This window comes from Epinephelus fuscoguttatus, linkage group LG23, assembly GCF_011397635.1.
Source record: "Epinephelus fuscoguttatus linkage group LG23, E.fuscoguttatus.final_Chr_v1".
NCBI lineage: Eukaryota > Metazoa > Chordata > Actinopteri > Perciformes > Serranidae > Epinephelus > Epinephelus fuscoguttatus.
The window spans coordinates 28360582-28378258 of NC_064774.1; the positions used below are offsets into that span (position 1 = coordinate 28360582).

At 39.4% G+C, this 17677-nt stretch overlaps 1 protein-coding gene across 1 annotated transcript; it reads left to right on the plus strand.

Annotated features, from left to right (window-relative positions):
* The first annotated feature begins 2763 nt into the window (after positions 1–2763).
* On the plus strand, positions 2764–17673 carry rela (v-rel avian reticuloendotheliosis viral oncogene homolog A). Its single transcript, XM_049567828.1, has 11 exons — positions 2764–2955; positions 5110–5145; positions 6413–6552; positions 7056–7201; positions 8194–8285; positions 10067–10201; positions 12788–12892; positions 13818–14033; positions 14167–14247; positions 14357–14440; positions 15379–17673. Exons 1-11 carry the CDS (start codon positions 2949–2951, stop codon positions 16233–16235), a joined length of 1899 nt encoding a protein of 632 aa, XP_049423785.1. The 5' UTR covers positions 2764–2948; the 3' UTR covers positions 16236–17673.
* Positions 17674–17677: the final 4 nt, after the last annotated feature.

Below are 17677 nucleotides of genomic sequence, written 5' to 3' on the forward strand. Positions count from 1 at the left end.
AGGACCCCAGTACAAAGAGGGGGACAACATTGACACTCAGTACAAAAATGTCAATGGACATTTCCCACCTTCTTAACTGCATTTTGTTCCTGTTTTCTCAACTTGTTCTGTGATTTCCGACAGTTCATGAAGGCATCATATAGCAAGGGCCTTTGCAACAGGTTACTGTTAAATTTCAATAAAATAACAAACAAATCACAGTTTAGCAATATGTATTTAATAAACTCAGTCGAAAACTTTTGCAGCAACTTAATATCTGAGCCTCTTTAATTTCTGGTCACGTGCACTAAAAGGATAAAAGGATCAGATTTCCCAGGTATTCATAAGACAGTTTTATTGACAAAGAAGTAAACTTAAAATGAAGAAACTTGTGGGGATGCTTAAAAAAGAGACATATAAAGTCTGGTCCCTAAATATTATCAGGAATCAAAAGCACAGTGCTGTTAATGAGAGTTGATACCGATTTATTCACTTACAGCGCCATCTTCTTGTCAGAATATGAATTGAGTGTGAAACTACATTTTTAATGACTACTTTGTGATTTAAAAACAGCCGATTTCTATAATCTGCAGTTGTACAAATAAAGTAAAGAACAAATTCTAATCAACAGAAAAAGGTTTAAGCACTACATGTTTGTTGGCGCTACTTTCCCACTGTCAGAGGCCTGGAAAACAGATTTTTTTGCGTGGGCTGACTGGATCCAGTCTAACACTCTCTCCGGGTTATGACTAAAGCCAAAAGTTATGTTATTGCCTCTCCCACTCACAACCTATTTTTCTGTTCCTTTCAAGTGCGTCATCTGGGTATTTCCGCACTGTTTTGAGTGGGTGGTGGCAAGTTGCACTGCAGAGGAAAGGCAGAAGGAAGCAGCCGCGTCAAGCTATGCAGAGGACAGCACCGGAAACAGATAATTTTTACCTTCAAAATAAAAGCGGCAAGGTGCTGTGATAACAAAAGCAACCATTACTTTGATCAACTATTTAATATTCGACCACAAGTAGCAATATAAGTTAGCATAATTAGATATATGTGTAGCCTTAGTGTAAGATAAATATACACATTTTTCATTGCATGCTTAAATTTCAAGATGAATGACTACTTTTTGAAGTTCTCTAGTCCCAGCACAAAGTCCAAAAAGATAAACACAATCTGGAGTAACCCTGTGGAATATGACCTAAAATCACACAGACACGGAGACAAAAAAATGTCATCAATAATTTTTTTTTCACAGTACAATTTACTTTTTACGTTTTTGATATTTGCTAAATTAAGATCATTGTTTGTTGTTTTGGTATTTACCTTAATACTTTTAACCACTGTCCTTGCTATTATTCTGCATGTTTTGTTAAAAAATATAATAAAATTATAAGTTCGGTCTCAGCTTAGCCACTGTGGTAACGTAGGCTACTTAATACAAAAATGTGAAGTACTTTAATGTTATAATATCCTTTCTCAATTAAGAATCAAACCATTTGAGTGATTACCTTTAATATTTTAGACACAAATGTGCACCTTTAATGGTATTTTAAACTAAGTGCATGAGTTTTATTCAGTTTTTGCAAGTTATTTGAATTGAAATTACATTTTTTATATCGTGTTGTGATATTTTTAAATTGGGACAACACTGAAAATCTTCAAACATCCAGTTATTCATTTATTTAATTTTTTTAAAGGACTATAGCCTTTGTGTAGGCCTGTGCAGTACATGTATATTCTCATTCACTATACTATTTACTATTTCAGACAAGCAAAATAAATGAATGGACTAGAAGCAATCAATGAATAGGCTAATGCACTGGTTCCCAACCTAGAGTTTTTAAAAGTTTAGATTATTATTTAAGATATAAACATAACATGGGGGCGGCAGTAGCTCAGTCCATAGGGACTTGGGTTGGGAACTGGAGGGTCGCCTGTTCAAGTCCCCGTTCAGACCAAAATATGGAGCGTGGACTGGTGGCTGGAGAGGTGCCAGTTCATCTCCTGGGCACTGCCGATGTGCCACTGAGCAAGGCACCAAACCCCCTAACCACTCGGAGCACCTGTCATGGACAGCCCACTCTGACATCTCTCCACTTAGTGCATGTATAGGTCCAGTTTGTGCATGTGTGTGTTCGGACCTGTGTGTAATTGACAGAGTGAAAAATTGAATTTCCCCTCGGGGATTAATAAAGTATATAAAATTAAATAAAAAAATAATAATAATAATAATAAAAAATCTCACAGGATAAGGGCACAATCAAGGGAGGAAAAAAACACTGAATTTGTAAAGAAAAAATGCTTGTTAAATATTTATTATTGATTGTTTAAAAAAGTTTCTAAAAACATCAGGATAACTCATCTCTGATTTGATACTCACAGGAAGCAATCTGCTCAAAATGCATCAAAATTGCTCTTTTTAGACAACCTTCTTGAAATTACTGAGTTCACTTTTAAGGTTACCTGTACAGTTCATCAGTTTTGCTGTGCTGTTATGGTTATGCATTGAATTTAATATAAAATATCCATAAAGTATGTCACTTAATAATGGGTTTACTCAATGATAGGAAAGGTGTCCTTTAAGGAGTGTCGTTTCTTTAAGGAGAAATATTGGGGAACTACTGTGCTAGTGGGTGTGAGAGAGACATTTTGATAAAGACTATGAATTGATTCATGTAGCCCAGCCCGCGTCAGAGGTTTTGTAAATACTGAAGTCACGTTCTCAGTGTATTACGTAAAGAGTTGCACTTGCTGCACTGCTCATACCGGAAGCCTTGCACCGTCCAGCTTTACTATCTGTGCAATGTCGTACACAGCTGTGGGTGGAGTGAAGGAGGCGACAGAACTGCTCTGTCAAGAAGTTTTAGAGAGTCCGCACTGTCGCGTATGCAGCGTCTTTTAGAGGACAAAAACAAACAAACAGACAAACACTGGTGTCGACGGAGAAGCGGGAGTCGGACCCGGACGCAGCCATGGAGGGTAAGGTGGACTGGGTGACATGGGTGTGTTTGCTCGGCCTGTTGAATCAGTCCAGAGAGTGGAGGTGAAACCGTACAGGGAGTTGTTTTGCGCGCAGGGGAAAGCCCCGCTATCACTGGCTGTGCGCTAACAAGGGCAGTCTGCTGTTCCCGGACAGTAACGTAAGCTAACCTACAGTAGGAAGTTTGTCATAACTTAGTGCTTTGTGAAACTCGATGCTATACATGAGATGTATTTATTCCTCTGTGTGTGGCTAACTCACCTGGCACGCGTGAACCAAACAGTGTCGAGCTGCTAAGAGGCCTGTTGGGTTTGTCCACCTCATGGATTTCCCCAAAGTGACTGAAATCGCCAAACTTCCTTTAAAGATTTGTCGATTCATTGGTCATCTCTTTATTTATAGAAAATGTGATGATTATGACAATAATAGTTTTCTTATCTGTTATTGTTAATAAATTCTCTTGAGTTCGGCTAACATATAACCCACCTGGTAGCATTCGTTTCTATTTAAATATGCCCCATTGGGTCATGGCGTTGCTACCGCCCACCCGTAGACTGTGTAAAACAAGCGCCCACCTCAGTGTTAGTGGACGGAAATTATGGAAATAGCAGACTGTGTTTTGTACAAGTTGCGTAGAGATACCGGCCTTTCAGTGGGATATATTTATGCCGATGTGAAGAGTACTTTGTGACGATTTGAATGAACACTGCCAATGTTTCTGTTTCATATCACATTAATATTTGACTGTAAGCCAAAGAACATTAAATAACACAACTTTATATGGATATTATGTTGTGTCACTATTAGGTTTTTCCACAACCCAGACCTGACCTACCAAAATTAATTGACATTGTTGATAGAAACTAGTTAATATAATTTAACATAGATTATGTAGGGCTGGGTGATATGAAGAAAATCAAATATCACAATATTTTTTGAGCAAATAGAGTTGACTATTGGTACCATCACAAAATATTTACACAGTGAGATTTCTGATTAATAATCATTAGTAATGTGTATTTAATGACTCATAGCATGTAATAGAACAGCTAGAACAGTCTGGTTAGTGCATAAAATTACATCACTTTACTGTTGTGCAGCCTTTAAACCTGGAGAAGACAACACTTACATTATTACGATATTCAAAATCTAAGATGATATCTAATCTCTTGTCACAATACTAATATAATATTGATGTTAAATCCATATCCAATTCCAGCCCTAAATCCATATCACAAAAGTCAACGGTGTGGAAGCAGTGACACCTTTAAATTCAAGTTAATGCGACTCACACGAGGGTCTTAGATACTCAGATTTAATATTAGTACATTTAGTGATTTATGAAGGCCAACTTGTGGTAGACATTTACTTTCATACTTTCACTTTCACAATGTCAGACTCAATAAATAGGCAGGGATGTCTGTGTGTTTCAAATAAATGGTGAAAAGTGGAACTGTTGCACACTTATCAGCCATTGTTCTTTGTCTTATTCCAAGATACATATTCATTAATGTAGATCTTATGTAATATAACTAAAAATCATTTGCTCCACATTGTGTGAGTCTGGTCTGAGGCTGGGAAGCAGGCGTGTTACAACTTGGAAAGTATCCTACCCATGCGGTCTCATCAAAGACCGACTAGCTGCTGGGTGGAGCTTTGACCTCCTGATTTTCTGTCACACCTCGCCTCTGTTTATGAATCTCAGTAATTCGTTAAGCACATACCTGAAACTGGAGCGCTGCATGCTCTCCACACACAATGGAGTCTCCGCGCAACAAGGCGGGTAACCTGATACTGATATTACACCCTGCCTGTCATTGTTTGCTTTATTCTGCATGTCTTCGTCTTTCTGCTCTTGGCAGGCAGTTTATGGAGAGTAATTATATTTAGCTGGGAAGCCCTTGTATCTCAGCGTCCTTTGACCTCTTTGGACGCTGCGCTGTCTAGTAGATTTCCACCCTTAGTGATCACAGCACAAATGACAAACTCTTACTAAGCCACAAATATGTGCTGAAAGCAGCTTTTGGTTTTTGTCATCGGTGCTGCCACTGTACGCTGTGTGTCATTTACCGTGGATGGTGAACCACTAATCACTGTAGGATTTTGCCTAACAAGTGGTTGACATGTCTTTTCTTGTTTTCTGTCCCCCACAGGTGTGTATGGATGGGGCATAAACCCACTCAACCCAGGTAGGAGGCCGCTTCCCGTAAATGATCAGTGTTCTGTATTGACTGCAGACTTTTCATGAGTAAACATTTCATCAGTCTGTGTGCCGATGATCAATGACAGAGCTATTTCTGTGTTGACACACTGATTCAAGTGAGGCAGTGCAGACAAGCAGTGTTTTACAATTTGGGTACTGTGTTTAAGCAATGGTTAGGTCCAGCCAAATCATTTGATTGATGTACAACATCCCTGGGACTGTTAACTACGCATGTATCACTCCACTTTACCTGTGTTCCTAACTGTTAAGTCGGACTGGGCGACATGGAGAAAATCTCATATTATGATATTTTTTTGACCAAATACCTCACTATCAATGTTGCTACAATATTTTAGGGTTGACTGTTGGTACTTTCACAAAATATTAACACAATGAGTAATGTTGACACAGTGACTAAATGGGTAAAAGCAAATGGAGCAGCAAAAACAGTCTGCTAAGTTCATAAAATTACATCACTTTACCGTAATGCAGCCTTTAAAAGACACTTGCACACCTACTGTTAATTACATTAACCATTAATTAGCCTACATTAACGGTCGTCACAACAAACTTTGCACTGCAAAGATGAACAAATTTCCACAAATAACAGTTGGGATAAATGATGAAGGGAAAGACAGAAGCCTGGATACTTCACTGCAAACCTCCAGCTGTGCTCATCATCATCATGACATCAGCCCATGTTGGAACCGCACTGTATGACTGAACTGTTAACTCAATGGAATCACAGATGCCACTAAAGTGACTATATTTTACTGGTTGCTCAATAAATGGAAACATACAGATAAACGTACACGAGGCAAAGTTGCTGGCCTGCAGTAACGTGCAGACCTACACAGAGTAGCAAACTAGTGGATATACCTAACCCCTTTTATGCCTGATTAAATTATGTTTTTGTTGAAATCTGATGGCGTTGAAAAAAGATGGGACACATCTTTAAAGAGCCAATATTTTCAATTTAAAAAAAAAAATAAACAAAGATGATTGTAGCAGTTCATTTTTTGCACCAATGTTATCAGTATGTACTGTTAGTTTTAGAAATCCTTTAAAAAAAATGATGTTTTACCCCAGAAATGGAATTACTGTGTTTATAAGTTTGTTTGTTTGGTTTTTTTTGGTAGGACACGATTTGTCCCAATTCACGAGATGGGTGATATATTTCTAAAATACAGTGATACTGCATTTAAATCACATCATTTCTTCTTCTCTCTCTTCCACCTGTTCATCACTCCAAGCAGCAAACCCCTTCATAGAGATCATCGAGCAGCCAAAGCAGAGGGGCATGAGGTTTAGGTATAAGTGTGAGGGACGTTCAGCTGGCAGCATCCCCGGGGAGAAAAGCAACGACACCACTAAGACCCACCCAGCCATCAAGGTGAGATGGGTGATACTTGTTGAGCATGTGCTGGTAGTGTAGGTGGATTTTTTTTCCTTTAGACAGAGCCAGGCTAGCTGTTAACCCCTGTTTCCAGTCTTAATGCTAAGCTAAACATTGATTCTCAGCGAGAAGCTATTCCTTGGAAGGTTTTTAAAAACTTTTCCTAGAGACTCAACTCCAGCACCTTGCAATTCCACTTTTGAGTGAGGCCTTGTAGCTTTCTTTCTCTTTTATTTTATTTTCTAAGAATACTGTGGATTGCGTATAGAAGTCGCAAATGTAGCAGCTATAGCCTAAAGTTGCTGAGATTCAATCCAGCCATGATAACACATTGTTACATTTCAGATCTTGTGAGTTATTACTTGAAGTTTGTCTGTTTGAGCAGAAGGCTGCAATATTGAATGAGATCAGCTCTCAACGAGACTGTAAGCACGCTCTGCTCAGGTGCCCTTTAAATTCCCTTTTGGGATCATAAAAGTTTGACATACTCCTCCCTACAGGTGCACAACTACAGCGGCCCCCTGCGTGTTCGCATTTCATTGGTGACGAAGAATCCACCACACAAGCCTCACCCCCACGAACTGGTTGGGAAAGACTGCAAACATGGCTACTACGAGGCAGACCTGCAGGAGAGACGAATACACAGGTAGGCTTCAGAGTTAGATATGTGGCTTAATAGTGACAGACAGAGGTGCCATGCTCTGTCTCACGCACTTGAGAGAAACATGAGGAAATGATGCCACTTTTTACGAGGGTTTAAAATTACACTGAATTGTCTAGAAGGGAAACTGGCGCTCCACATCAAAACAAGGTTTGAGATTGACCCAGATAAGGATTTCATCATTTGTGTGAGATGACGTGTTCGCTGTTACCTTGGTAAAACTAACTGCTGGCTTCACCTAGGGTTTGGAGTGAGTAACACAGTAACAGCATAAATCACCTAATGACAAGTTGAGTTTACCTCTGCTTGCTTCGCTGTCTGTCAGTATCCTGTATGGCAGTCAAAACTTGCTACTAGGGATGGGCAGCACAAGCAAAAACACTTTTCGAAAATCATGGCAACTATTCGACAATTTTTCGAATAATTGTCTTTATCACAAGTGTGTGGAAATTCAGACAGTTTGTACAGCCCTCCACTGCCAGTATTGTGATACAGGGGATTAAGTGTACTTGTTTTAATTAGTCATTTGTTTTTCACATTGGATTGATATATAATACAATAATAATACATTCATTTGCAAGTTCATATTCGTGAATGTCTAAAATATCTTCATCTAATTGTAGTGCACTTAAGGTCAAGTATTTTTCCACTCACACTTTACTCTCCCAAACTGTCCTCCCAGCTCGCGGATGTGGTCAGTGACCCATAGTGATGATGCTTTATTTTTAAATGTGTCTTTTATGGGAGCAAAAGTGTCCCAAGTGAAGGTGCAAAGAAGATTAAAAATGAGGTTAATGATACGAATACTCACACCATGTGTGAGCTGTGTTTGACCACAATGATGTGTTGGTCCCCTGGGTATTTTGTTTCACATAGAAAAAAATATGTAAGATTTTATAGTATCAAATTAGAAACTACGTGTATGCTTCAGTGGTTTCTGTCTTTTCGTTTCAGTCTTACACTGTATTTGCTTTCAGTTTTCAGAACCTGGGCATACAGTGTGTCAAGAAGAAGGATGTGAATGAGGCCATCACTTGTAGGCTGCAGACCAATAATAACCCCTTCAACAGTAAGTGCTCATGCTGAAAGAAGAGTGTGTGACACAAAGCACGCACTGTGTTGTTGCCCTTTCTCTGTTAAGTCATTGTGTGAAAAGTTCATGTGCAGTCTGGAGAGAGCCCCTAAATGTCCCGCTCAGATTTATAGACTATGATTTCACTGAGCCAGTACTGATATTTCTGTAGTAAACTTTATTGATAAAAGTAAAAAATAATCTCATTTAAAATAAAGCAAATTCAGAAGTTACAGAATGAATTTAAAAGTGAGACTGAAATAATCTCATAATCTATATAAAAAAAAATAAAAGATGCCTATTCTGCCTAAAAAGTACCACCAGCACTGCTAACTTTGCTCTAACGTTTTTCCATAAATTAGCCTCACTTGCAAGGCTAACACATTAGCTTGAAAGTGAATGTCCTTATACAAGATAAATACTGTAGCTGGATAGATGTTTTTTGGCTAATGTCAAGCTAGCTACTGTCATGGATAGATTTTATCTTTATTCTTTAATTGTGTCTATCTGTCCTCCTATTAATACAACACATTTGTATTTAAACCTATATAGCTTGTACTGTTTGTCTTCATGTTATTTGTATGATTTTTTTTTTTTTAAAACGCCTCTTCTAAAAAACTTACTACTAGTGCTTCTAACTTTGTGCTAGTAACATTTTTTCTTACTTTGAATCAACTTGCAAGGCTAACAACTCAGCTTAAAATGGCTGCTCTCATAGGCGACAATGGCAAAACACAATGTAGATGCTTTTGGCTAATGTCAAGCTTGCTACTGTCATTGATACATTTGATCTTTATTCTATAATTGTATCTCTATGTCCTCCTATTAATACAACATTGTATTTACAATGCATTACACTGTTTGTTGTGTTAAGAACTAGCTAACTAATAGGGCAGCTGGCATGAGCAACGAAAATTTGAAAATTATATCATCATTTCATTTGTATAAAAAAAATGTAATGCCTATTATTCCTAAAAATTACTACTAGTGCTACTAATTTTGCGCTTGTAACATATTGTAGCATATTTCATTACCTTGAATTAACTTGTAAGGCTAACAAATTCGCTTAAAATCGCTGTTTCATAGACGACAGTGGTAAAATACTAGGTGTTTTTTGGCTAATGTCAAGCTAGCTACTGTAATGGATACATTTTATGGAAAGTGTAATATTATCACTCTATAAGTGTGTCTCTCTGTCCTATTAAAACAACACATTTGTATATAAACCTATTGCCAGTTTAGCTTGCACTGTGTTAAGAACTAGCTATCTGGGTAGTTTGCTATTAGCTATTAGTCAAGCTAGACAAAGCTATTAACTATTAGTCAAGTATGATATGTCCAGCTACTGTCATGGATACAATATTTAGACAGTGTGATATCATTACTCTTTAATTGTGTCTTGCTGTCCTCTTGTTTATGCTAAATGTTTGTATTTACACCTGTAGCCTGTTTAGCTTTCACTGTTGCTGTGTTAAAAACTAGCTAAACTGGGTATTTAGCATTAGCAGTGAAAGCCACCATGGCTTAACAGAGTAATGGCACCAGAAACTCAAACCCCATCAGATAATTTGTTGAAAAATACTGAACAGTCCCATTGCCACTGTTTAACTGATTTCATTCATTCATTCATTCACATGTAACAATAGGAAGTGTAATTTGTTACCTTCACTCTTGACTGATCTTGAAATTCAGATAGCATACATATGACAAGATGCAGTCAGACTGCTGTGTTGCCTGATTGTGCACCCCACCCTTTCCCTGCTGTGTCTTGGCTGCAGTTCCGGAGGCGAAGGTGTGGGAGGAGGAGTTTGACCTGAATTCAGTCCGGCTTTGCTTCCAGGCCTCCATCACTCTGCCAACAGGAGAGCTGTTTCCTCTGGAGCCTGTGGTGTCGCAGCCCATCTATGACAACAGTGAGTGGACAACACATATATGCACACACAAGCACGTATACAATATAGGTATTCTGTGCCCTTTAATATCTTTGAACTAGTTTTTAATTCACATCAGGGCTTTCCCCAGGATTAAATGTCAGGGTAAGCTCATAAACCTATATTGGATTTAAATGAAATACCTGTATCTGGGTAAGCAAGTTCACACACCAACCTGCACATCTCCTGCAACCTTTAATTCCCCACTCCAGAGTGCGACTATTTTGGTTGTGACCAGAAATCAGTCAGATATGGCTAAACATTTTCACTGGAGGCACCAATGTGGCAGAAATTCATTGTATTGATCCATTTATCGTTTACAAGGACAAATTTTTAGCTGTAGGCTGACGTCATTAGCAACATATGCTGTTCAAAATAAATGAAAACAAACAGATCGTTATGCGTTTGTTTTTTTCTGCTGCACCAACCTCACACTGAACTGTGACTCCTAAAGCGGGGTATGAGCCAAATTGGGAGTTCACTGTACTCTCACACCCCCAGTTAGGAAATCACCAATGTGTATGGGAACTGACAAAAAAGGTAATGCTTAAATGTATGCAAAGGCGTGGTGAAAAATCTTGAGTGCACATACCTTATGTGCTGGCACACCTAAATGAAAAAGTTAGGCACACCACTACAACCAGTGTCAAAAGGTATTCTGAGGCCCTGTTACCTCAGATACTCTTTGTTCCTCTTTGCACGTGAACTTTTCTTGTTAGCATGAAGGTATTTACAAGAACTAGTCTCAGTCGTAATAGAAAATACCTTGAATCTTGTCCAGTGGCTGTGCCCTTTGTAACTCGGAACCCTTCTAATACACAGCTCTATATGAAGATAGAGTATATCTACAGAATTTAGGTAAAAAAAAACAAAAAAAACAGTACATAATCAACTACAATTACCACCTCAAGGTAGTATGCCTCAAGTTGCTCTTACAGTTTATGTCCATGTCTGTGAAAACATAGATGCTTCTCAAACATCTTCACCCCAGCAGCACAAAAGATCTCTATAATCAGCACAGTATTAAGATGGACACCCAAGATTAGTCTCACCAAATCAGTATCTGACCAAATGTCTCCACTTCTGTGTCTGAGTAATGGCGCTGAGCAGGGCTACTCAATTACATATTCAGTCGGGCTGGATTTTAAAACCAGAAAATGTCAATGGGCCAAACATTTTCAGCAGCGAGCAAAACTTTTTTCAGCTTTTGGTAATGAAAAATTTTAAACAAATGCAAATTAATGTAGTAAAATGAGCAATGTTTATCATTTAACATATTAAAGAATATATTTTTTGTCACCTAACTGATCGTGGAACATCACATAATGTAGAAGCAGAATAAAAAAGAGCTATCAGTGCACAGAAGCGGAACAAGTGGCATGATGAGTAACCAATAACACACTCTTTCTACAGAAATCTCCCTCTCCCCTCTCCCACACACACACACCTCACCTTGTGACATTTTCCTTTGAGGTCAAGTGTTTAGAACAATACACAGGACAGTTTTATACAGTCTACTGCAGCAGCAGTCATGTTTACAACAGCAAAGTCACTATATAAACTCAATCACATCTCACTGGACACAAATCTGCCATGTCAATAAAATAAGTATTCCTCCTGACATCACAGTATTGAGTGAAGAAGAAAGTAACATTATGTAAGCATAAAGATCACAGACATCAGTATCAGTCATTCATTCTGCTCTCTGTCCCCCTGCTGCCTCAGGTACATTTGAATATAAGTGGCAGACTAAGTTAAACAGTTAGACCAGCAATATGCTGTAAGCCTCGCTAGTGCGATGTGCTTGTGTAAACCATAATTGTAAACCATAACGGTGGTGAATGAGAGACTGTGGACAGAAATATCCCTTTCTACATGCTGAACACATGTATTTACAGCTCTTACAGTAACAAGTGTAGTAGTCGTCAGCTAGACTAATCTCCAAGTTATCTTCACTTCATCTGCACCGCGGCTCGGACTTCACTCTGCTATGTTTGTGTGTGTCAGTGTGTATGTGGAGGAGGTCAGCCCTGACATGCAGACAGCAGCAGAGAGGCTGCAGCATGATGATACGTGACACCAAAACTTTCAAAAGCAACGATAAAAGAGCTGTCAGAGCTTATTAATACTGCAGTCTTGATTAACTCTGAGCACCACCAGTTTCTCTTCCATTTTTTACAAACTGTAAACTTCCTGTCATGACCACCACAGAAGGCCCGCCTCTAAAATCATCCTTTTAGACAGTGGGGAAAAAGTGGAGATGACATAGGGCACTTTTCCACACTAAGGTGAATTTTTTTCAACTTGAGGAGTGTAGAGCGCTCTGGCAAAAAGGCTCATATCAATGCAAAAACATCAAGCAAAAAACTTCACTCCCATTTGAAGCAATTAAAAAAAGCCATCTCCAGCTGCTAAAACACTATATGTGTGATCAGAGCCTTAAGGTAGTGTTGACTTGTCAGTCACAGCCCAGATTCCTCTGCAAAGGTGTGTGATGTTAATCTGTAGCCTCAGTCTTGTATTAATTCGTTTGTATATGTATTCATAAATGCTTTCTCTGTCTGAAAGGGGCCCCAAACACAGCTGAGCTGAAGATCTGCAGAGTCAACCGCAACTCTGGAAGCTGCAAAGGAGGGGATGAAATCTTTCTGCTGTGTGACAAAGTGCAAAAAGGTATCATATGCCTGAACTGTATGTGCTTCTGTCAGTTGACAGGTTCAGCTTTCAGGAAGAAATATTCACAGGAAGTATTTATCTTGTGCTTGGAAATAGAACCTTGACTCATAATGTGAGTCATAAATTACTCCTTGTCACGATTAATTGCAGGCTGTTTCATAATCCCCATATATTGGTAATTTGGTGGTTGTCCTATTTGTTAGTGATTACCTCTCAAAAATGTCCTTAAAGCTCCACTCACCAGTGTTTTTATTTGTATTATGGATGAAATGACACTGTTAAATATGAAAGGTGTTGCTTGCAGTGATGAACCTACAGAGAATACAACCAGTATGTGGTGATATTCTTGGTCAACACCATTGTTGCACGTGCAAGGTTTTGTTGCCTGTCACAGTATCTGCTGTGTAATGCAAAGCAGTCACGTTACGACTGAGTGACTTCAATCATGAACCAAAAGCTTTCTTCCTCTAGCTCAACGTCCACTTCTAATTGCTCCTATTCTCTAATAAATGACTAACACGCCATACATGTATAACGATAATTAAGTGCTTCCCACTTTGTTTCTTTGCCTGTTAAATTTGAAAGTTTTCGCAGCGTATCGTTAGGTTCACATCAAAAGGATTTCCTGCATGGGTGCTGTGATACTGATATAAAGTCCAACTCTTAAAACTTTCAGCCTCCCTGCTTCTTGTGAACCCCTCTCTTCCTGTTTCATTTCTTTGCATTATCTTTTTCTAATTAACACTCAGTTAAACAAAACAAAGTTATATGATCATTATCGAAGATCACACATTTTTTCAATTAAAACAAGGCTTTTTCTCTCACTTATTTTGCAGTAGTTTGATCGTGGCAGGCGTATGTGCTGTAAAACCTTGTGGAGTTTGATATCTCTTTACATTTCCCAATGCCTGTTTCCCTGTAGAGGACATCGAGGTGCGTTTCTTCCAGGACTCCTGGGAAGGAAAGGGCACTTTCTCCCAGGCTGATGTCCACAGGCAGGTGGCCATCGTGTTCCGCACACCACCGTACCGCGACACTAACCTCACCGAGCCCGTTAAAGTGAAGATGCAGCTCCGCCGGCCCTCTGATCGCGAGGTCAGCGAGCCGATGGACTTCCAGTACCTGCCCGCTGACCCAGGTAAGAGGCAGTCTTCTAATTTTTTCACAAGTTACTCTTATAAGCTTTTCCTGAGAATATTAAACATTTCTTAAAATACCTGAGAGATGAATTTGCTTGTCTTCTAACTGCTTATTAAAAATGATCCCTGTAGATGAATACAGGCTGAGTGACAAGAGGAAGCGTACAGGGGACATGTTCCAGAGCCTCAAACTGGGGCCCATGTTGTCTAGTGGTACGTTCATGAATTTTTTTTCTGTCCCCCTTACTCCTTGATAGTTACATAAAAGGTAATAGTGATTTTCAGTTGCAGTGTAATATAATCATGTCTGTTGGAATTTCAGTGTCCATTCCACAAGATAGACGGCACATAAGCCCGGCAAGGAGAACTGTGACAGCCAAGGCTCCATCAATGAACGCACAAGTTGGTGAGTCTGTCTAAAAGATATAGAGACATGTCAGACATTATCTTAAAACAACCTAAAACTGATAACTTGTAGGTAGTTGTGGGCGATAAATCCATTATACTCAATGTATCACGACTAGTTTCATGTAGGATGTATAAAATGACTAGATTGCAAATATTCGTGCGTATGCGTATAAATTATCCCGTCGTTTTTTAAGCTACCTGCATTGGCTTTTCGGTTTCTTTTGCTCACTCCTGTGGCTCCATCCCTGTCGCAGACACAAAAAGAAATAAAAGACTCCCCAGCCCATCCAGACCACTCTCTCCTGGGTGATAGTGTGTGAGCAAGCAAGGCTTGTGTTTTTGTGTCTGCACTGGGGCTCTAGACCATGACCGTTAGTCACAATTTGTGACCATGGAGCACCAGTGTGACTTGCAAATATTATGAATAGATGAACAGAGGAGATGTTAGTTTGTTTCCCGCTCACAGTGAATAAATCCTCATGTTTAACAGTGCTACTGTAATGGTGTAACTTTCCACTAATTGTTAATAGCTAGTAGCTTATAGTTAACTGTTGACTGGAAACTTTAAGGTCAGGGCAAAAAAATATCAACACTTCTGGGGCGAGTCAAACTTGGTGCTGCAAAATAAACGCTCCAGTGGTTCCACTTTGATTTATTTCATTATAACATTATTATAACAGTACTTAATCTAACTTTATTATAACAATACGTTAACTTTATTGTAACAGTAGTTTATTTAGCAGTTAGATAGTCTACAGTAGTTTAGATGAGATCATGTACCAAGATGTAGTCTAAAAATATTGCAGTATCTCTATTAGCCATATTGCTCAGCCCCATGTGTAGGTAATGTTCTGCATAAAAATAATGTTACTATAAGAATTTCAGTTGTGGGACTCCAACTGAATTTCTTGTTTTCTTTGTGTTTGTGTTGTCCAGCATCTGCTGCGCTTGCTGCTGCAAGTGGAGCAAAACCCCAGCCTACCTACTCTTATCAACCAAGCCAGCTCTTCTCAGTCCAGCCCAAGGTGGAGGCCTCCCCCTCCATCTCTTCTGCAACTACAAACCAAACATGGAGGATCATGGAGAGCCTGAGCCTGGGCTCCCAGCCCAAAGCTACACCGGTGCCCAACTTTACAATGAGCCAAGCACCATCCTCCTGCTCCTCTACCACCACCTCCACTGCCAACCAGGACTACTCAACTGTCAATCTTTCAGACCTTCACGAATTCTTCCCCAACATTTCCTCAGGCATCACCCAGGAGCAAGCAGCTTCTCAGGCAAGCACGGCCCCCTCACAGGCCACCAGCTCCTTCACCCTACAGGGCTCTCAGTTCCGGGTGGACGCACCACTTGTGGACGATGACATCCCAGATTTCCCTAGCTTTTCCGAAGCTAGGGAATGCAATTTGGAAAGCCTAAACATGGACGACTTTGAGGACCTTCTGAGCCCCCCGCTTATGAACGAGAGTGGTGGAAACGGCACCTCGATGTCGGCTCAAGCTTCGTGCCAGCAGTCTGCCCCTCCCAGCTCTTCCACTGCTGCCCACAGCGCAGCATCCCAGAACACTTCTGACCCTGCCAGCATGCCAGGAAGCACCTGGATGAATTACCCCAACAGCATCGTCAGCTTACTCCAGAACGAGGGCATGATTGACATGGCATCCAACAACGGCAATCACCGGCCTGCTGTGCTGGATGAGTTTGATGAGTTGATGTCAGCTGACGAGGATCGTCTGATTTCCATTTTAAATAGTGGAAGCCAAGCTGGGTTTGTGTCAGGACACCCCACTTAAAGTTTGTCCCCGTTATTTTTTTACGAACATATTTACATAGACCACTTGCATCTGCCCCTTAACCTTCAGAACTGAAACTCTTTGTTGTTGCAAAAGACAACAAAGGAAACAAGGTGGATATAAGAGGGCTGCAAGGGACAGAATGTAGCAATACTGCTCACTGTGGACATGCTTGTTGAAATACCAGCAAAGACTCTTTATGGTATTCAATTAGCAGGTGTTGCCAGTCATTTAAATACAGTTAAACCGACGTATGATAAGACAGGACTGAAGCTTGACAGATTTCATTGCCCTTAAGCCCATATTTAGCATCAATCATTAACTTTGTTTTTATAGACAGTCAAATCAGATGCATTGCTGAAGGCATCTGTCCAAATGTTTTTCTCTTGAGGTTTTCTGTGGAATATGTTAGCATGTTTTTGTACTTGCCATTTCAACAATTTCGGGAACTGTGGTCAGTGAGATTATCACTCTGTAATGTGTAAGGTTGGTCTGCTGTACTATACAGTAGGTAGTTTCAGAAAGGCATTTTGATTGGATCTTGAGGCAAATCCATGTCCATTATGTCCACTGTTCCTATAATTAAATATCCCCATGTATTACAGGGTTCCCACATTCATGGAAAACCTAAAGAAGTCATGAAATTTCTAAATCTCATTTTTGGGGTTTGGAAAAGGGTACTCGTAAATCATTGCAAGTTTTGGAAAAATCATGGAATTAATCGTGACAGTTAATGAAATGTAACGTGATGGCAAATTAATTAAAGTTGATGTAATGTAGCTCTGACATGCAACCTTTTGCTTACTATATACATTATAATACATTAACTAACAGTTGGAATACAGTATACTATACAGCCATGTCCTTATAGGTTGTGAATGGACATGAAAATGTTATTATAGGTCCTTAAAAAGCCTTGGAAAAGTTTAGGAATATTTCCATGAAAATGCGTGGGAACCCTGGCATTACTTTGGAACTTTGTGATTTCTGAAGGTCAGCAGTAAATGTAATGTCTCTTGTACAGGTGCCTTTGTTGAGTCTCAACAAAACGTAGTATGTGGTGCAAACCAAATGAAGGTCTACATATAAATAATTATCAAACAAGCAACATTAATAAGTACATGCTTATAGCAAAGAAGCACACACCCACGAGCTGTATCAAATCTTGGTTCTGTGTCTGCTGAATTTCCTCTGGTCTCATCAGTTTTTATCTTCAGTTATTTTATGAAAAATGGCTGCAGTTTAACTCAAATGTTTCAGACCTGTAGGTTAACTCGCTTCAACTCTGTTGTAAAAGATGCTTTAAGATGGAATTATGCTGTTTTATACAGGTATGATGTAAGCAGATAATACTATATGCCTTTATGCTTGAATGAATGATTAATTCTGTCCAAATTCCAAAACACTTTTCTTGGCAATAAAAACCACAACATATTAAGACG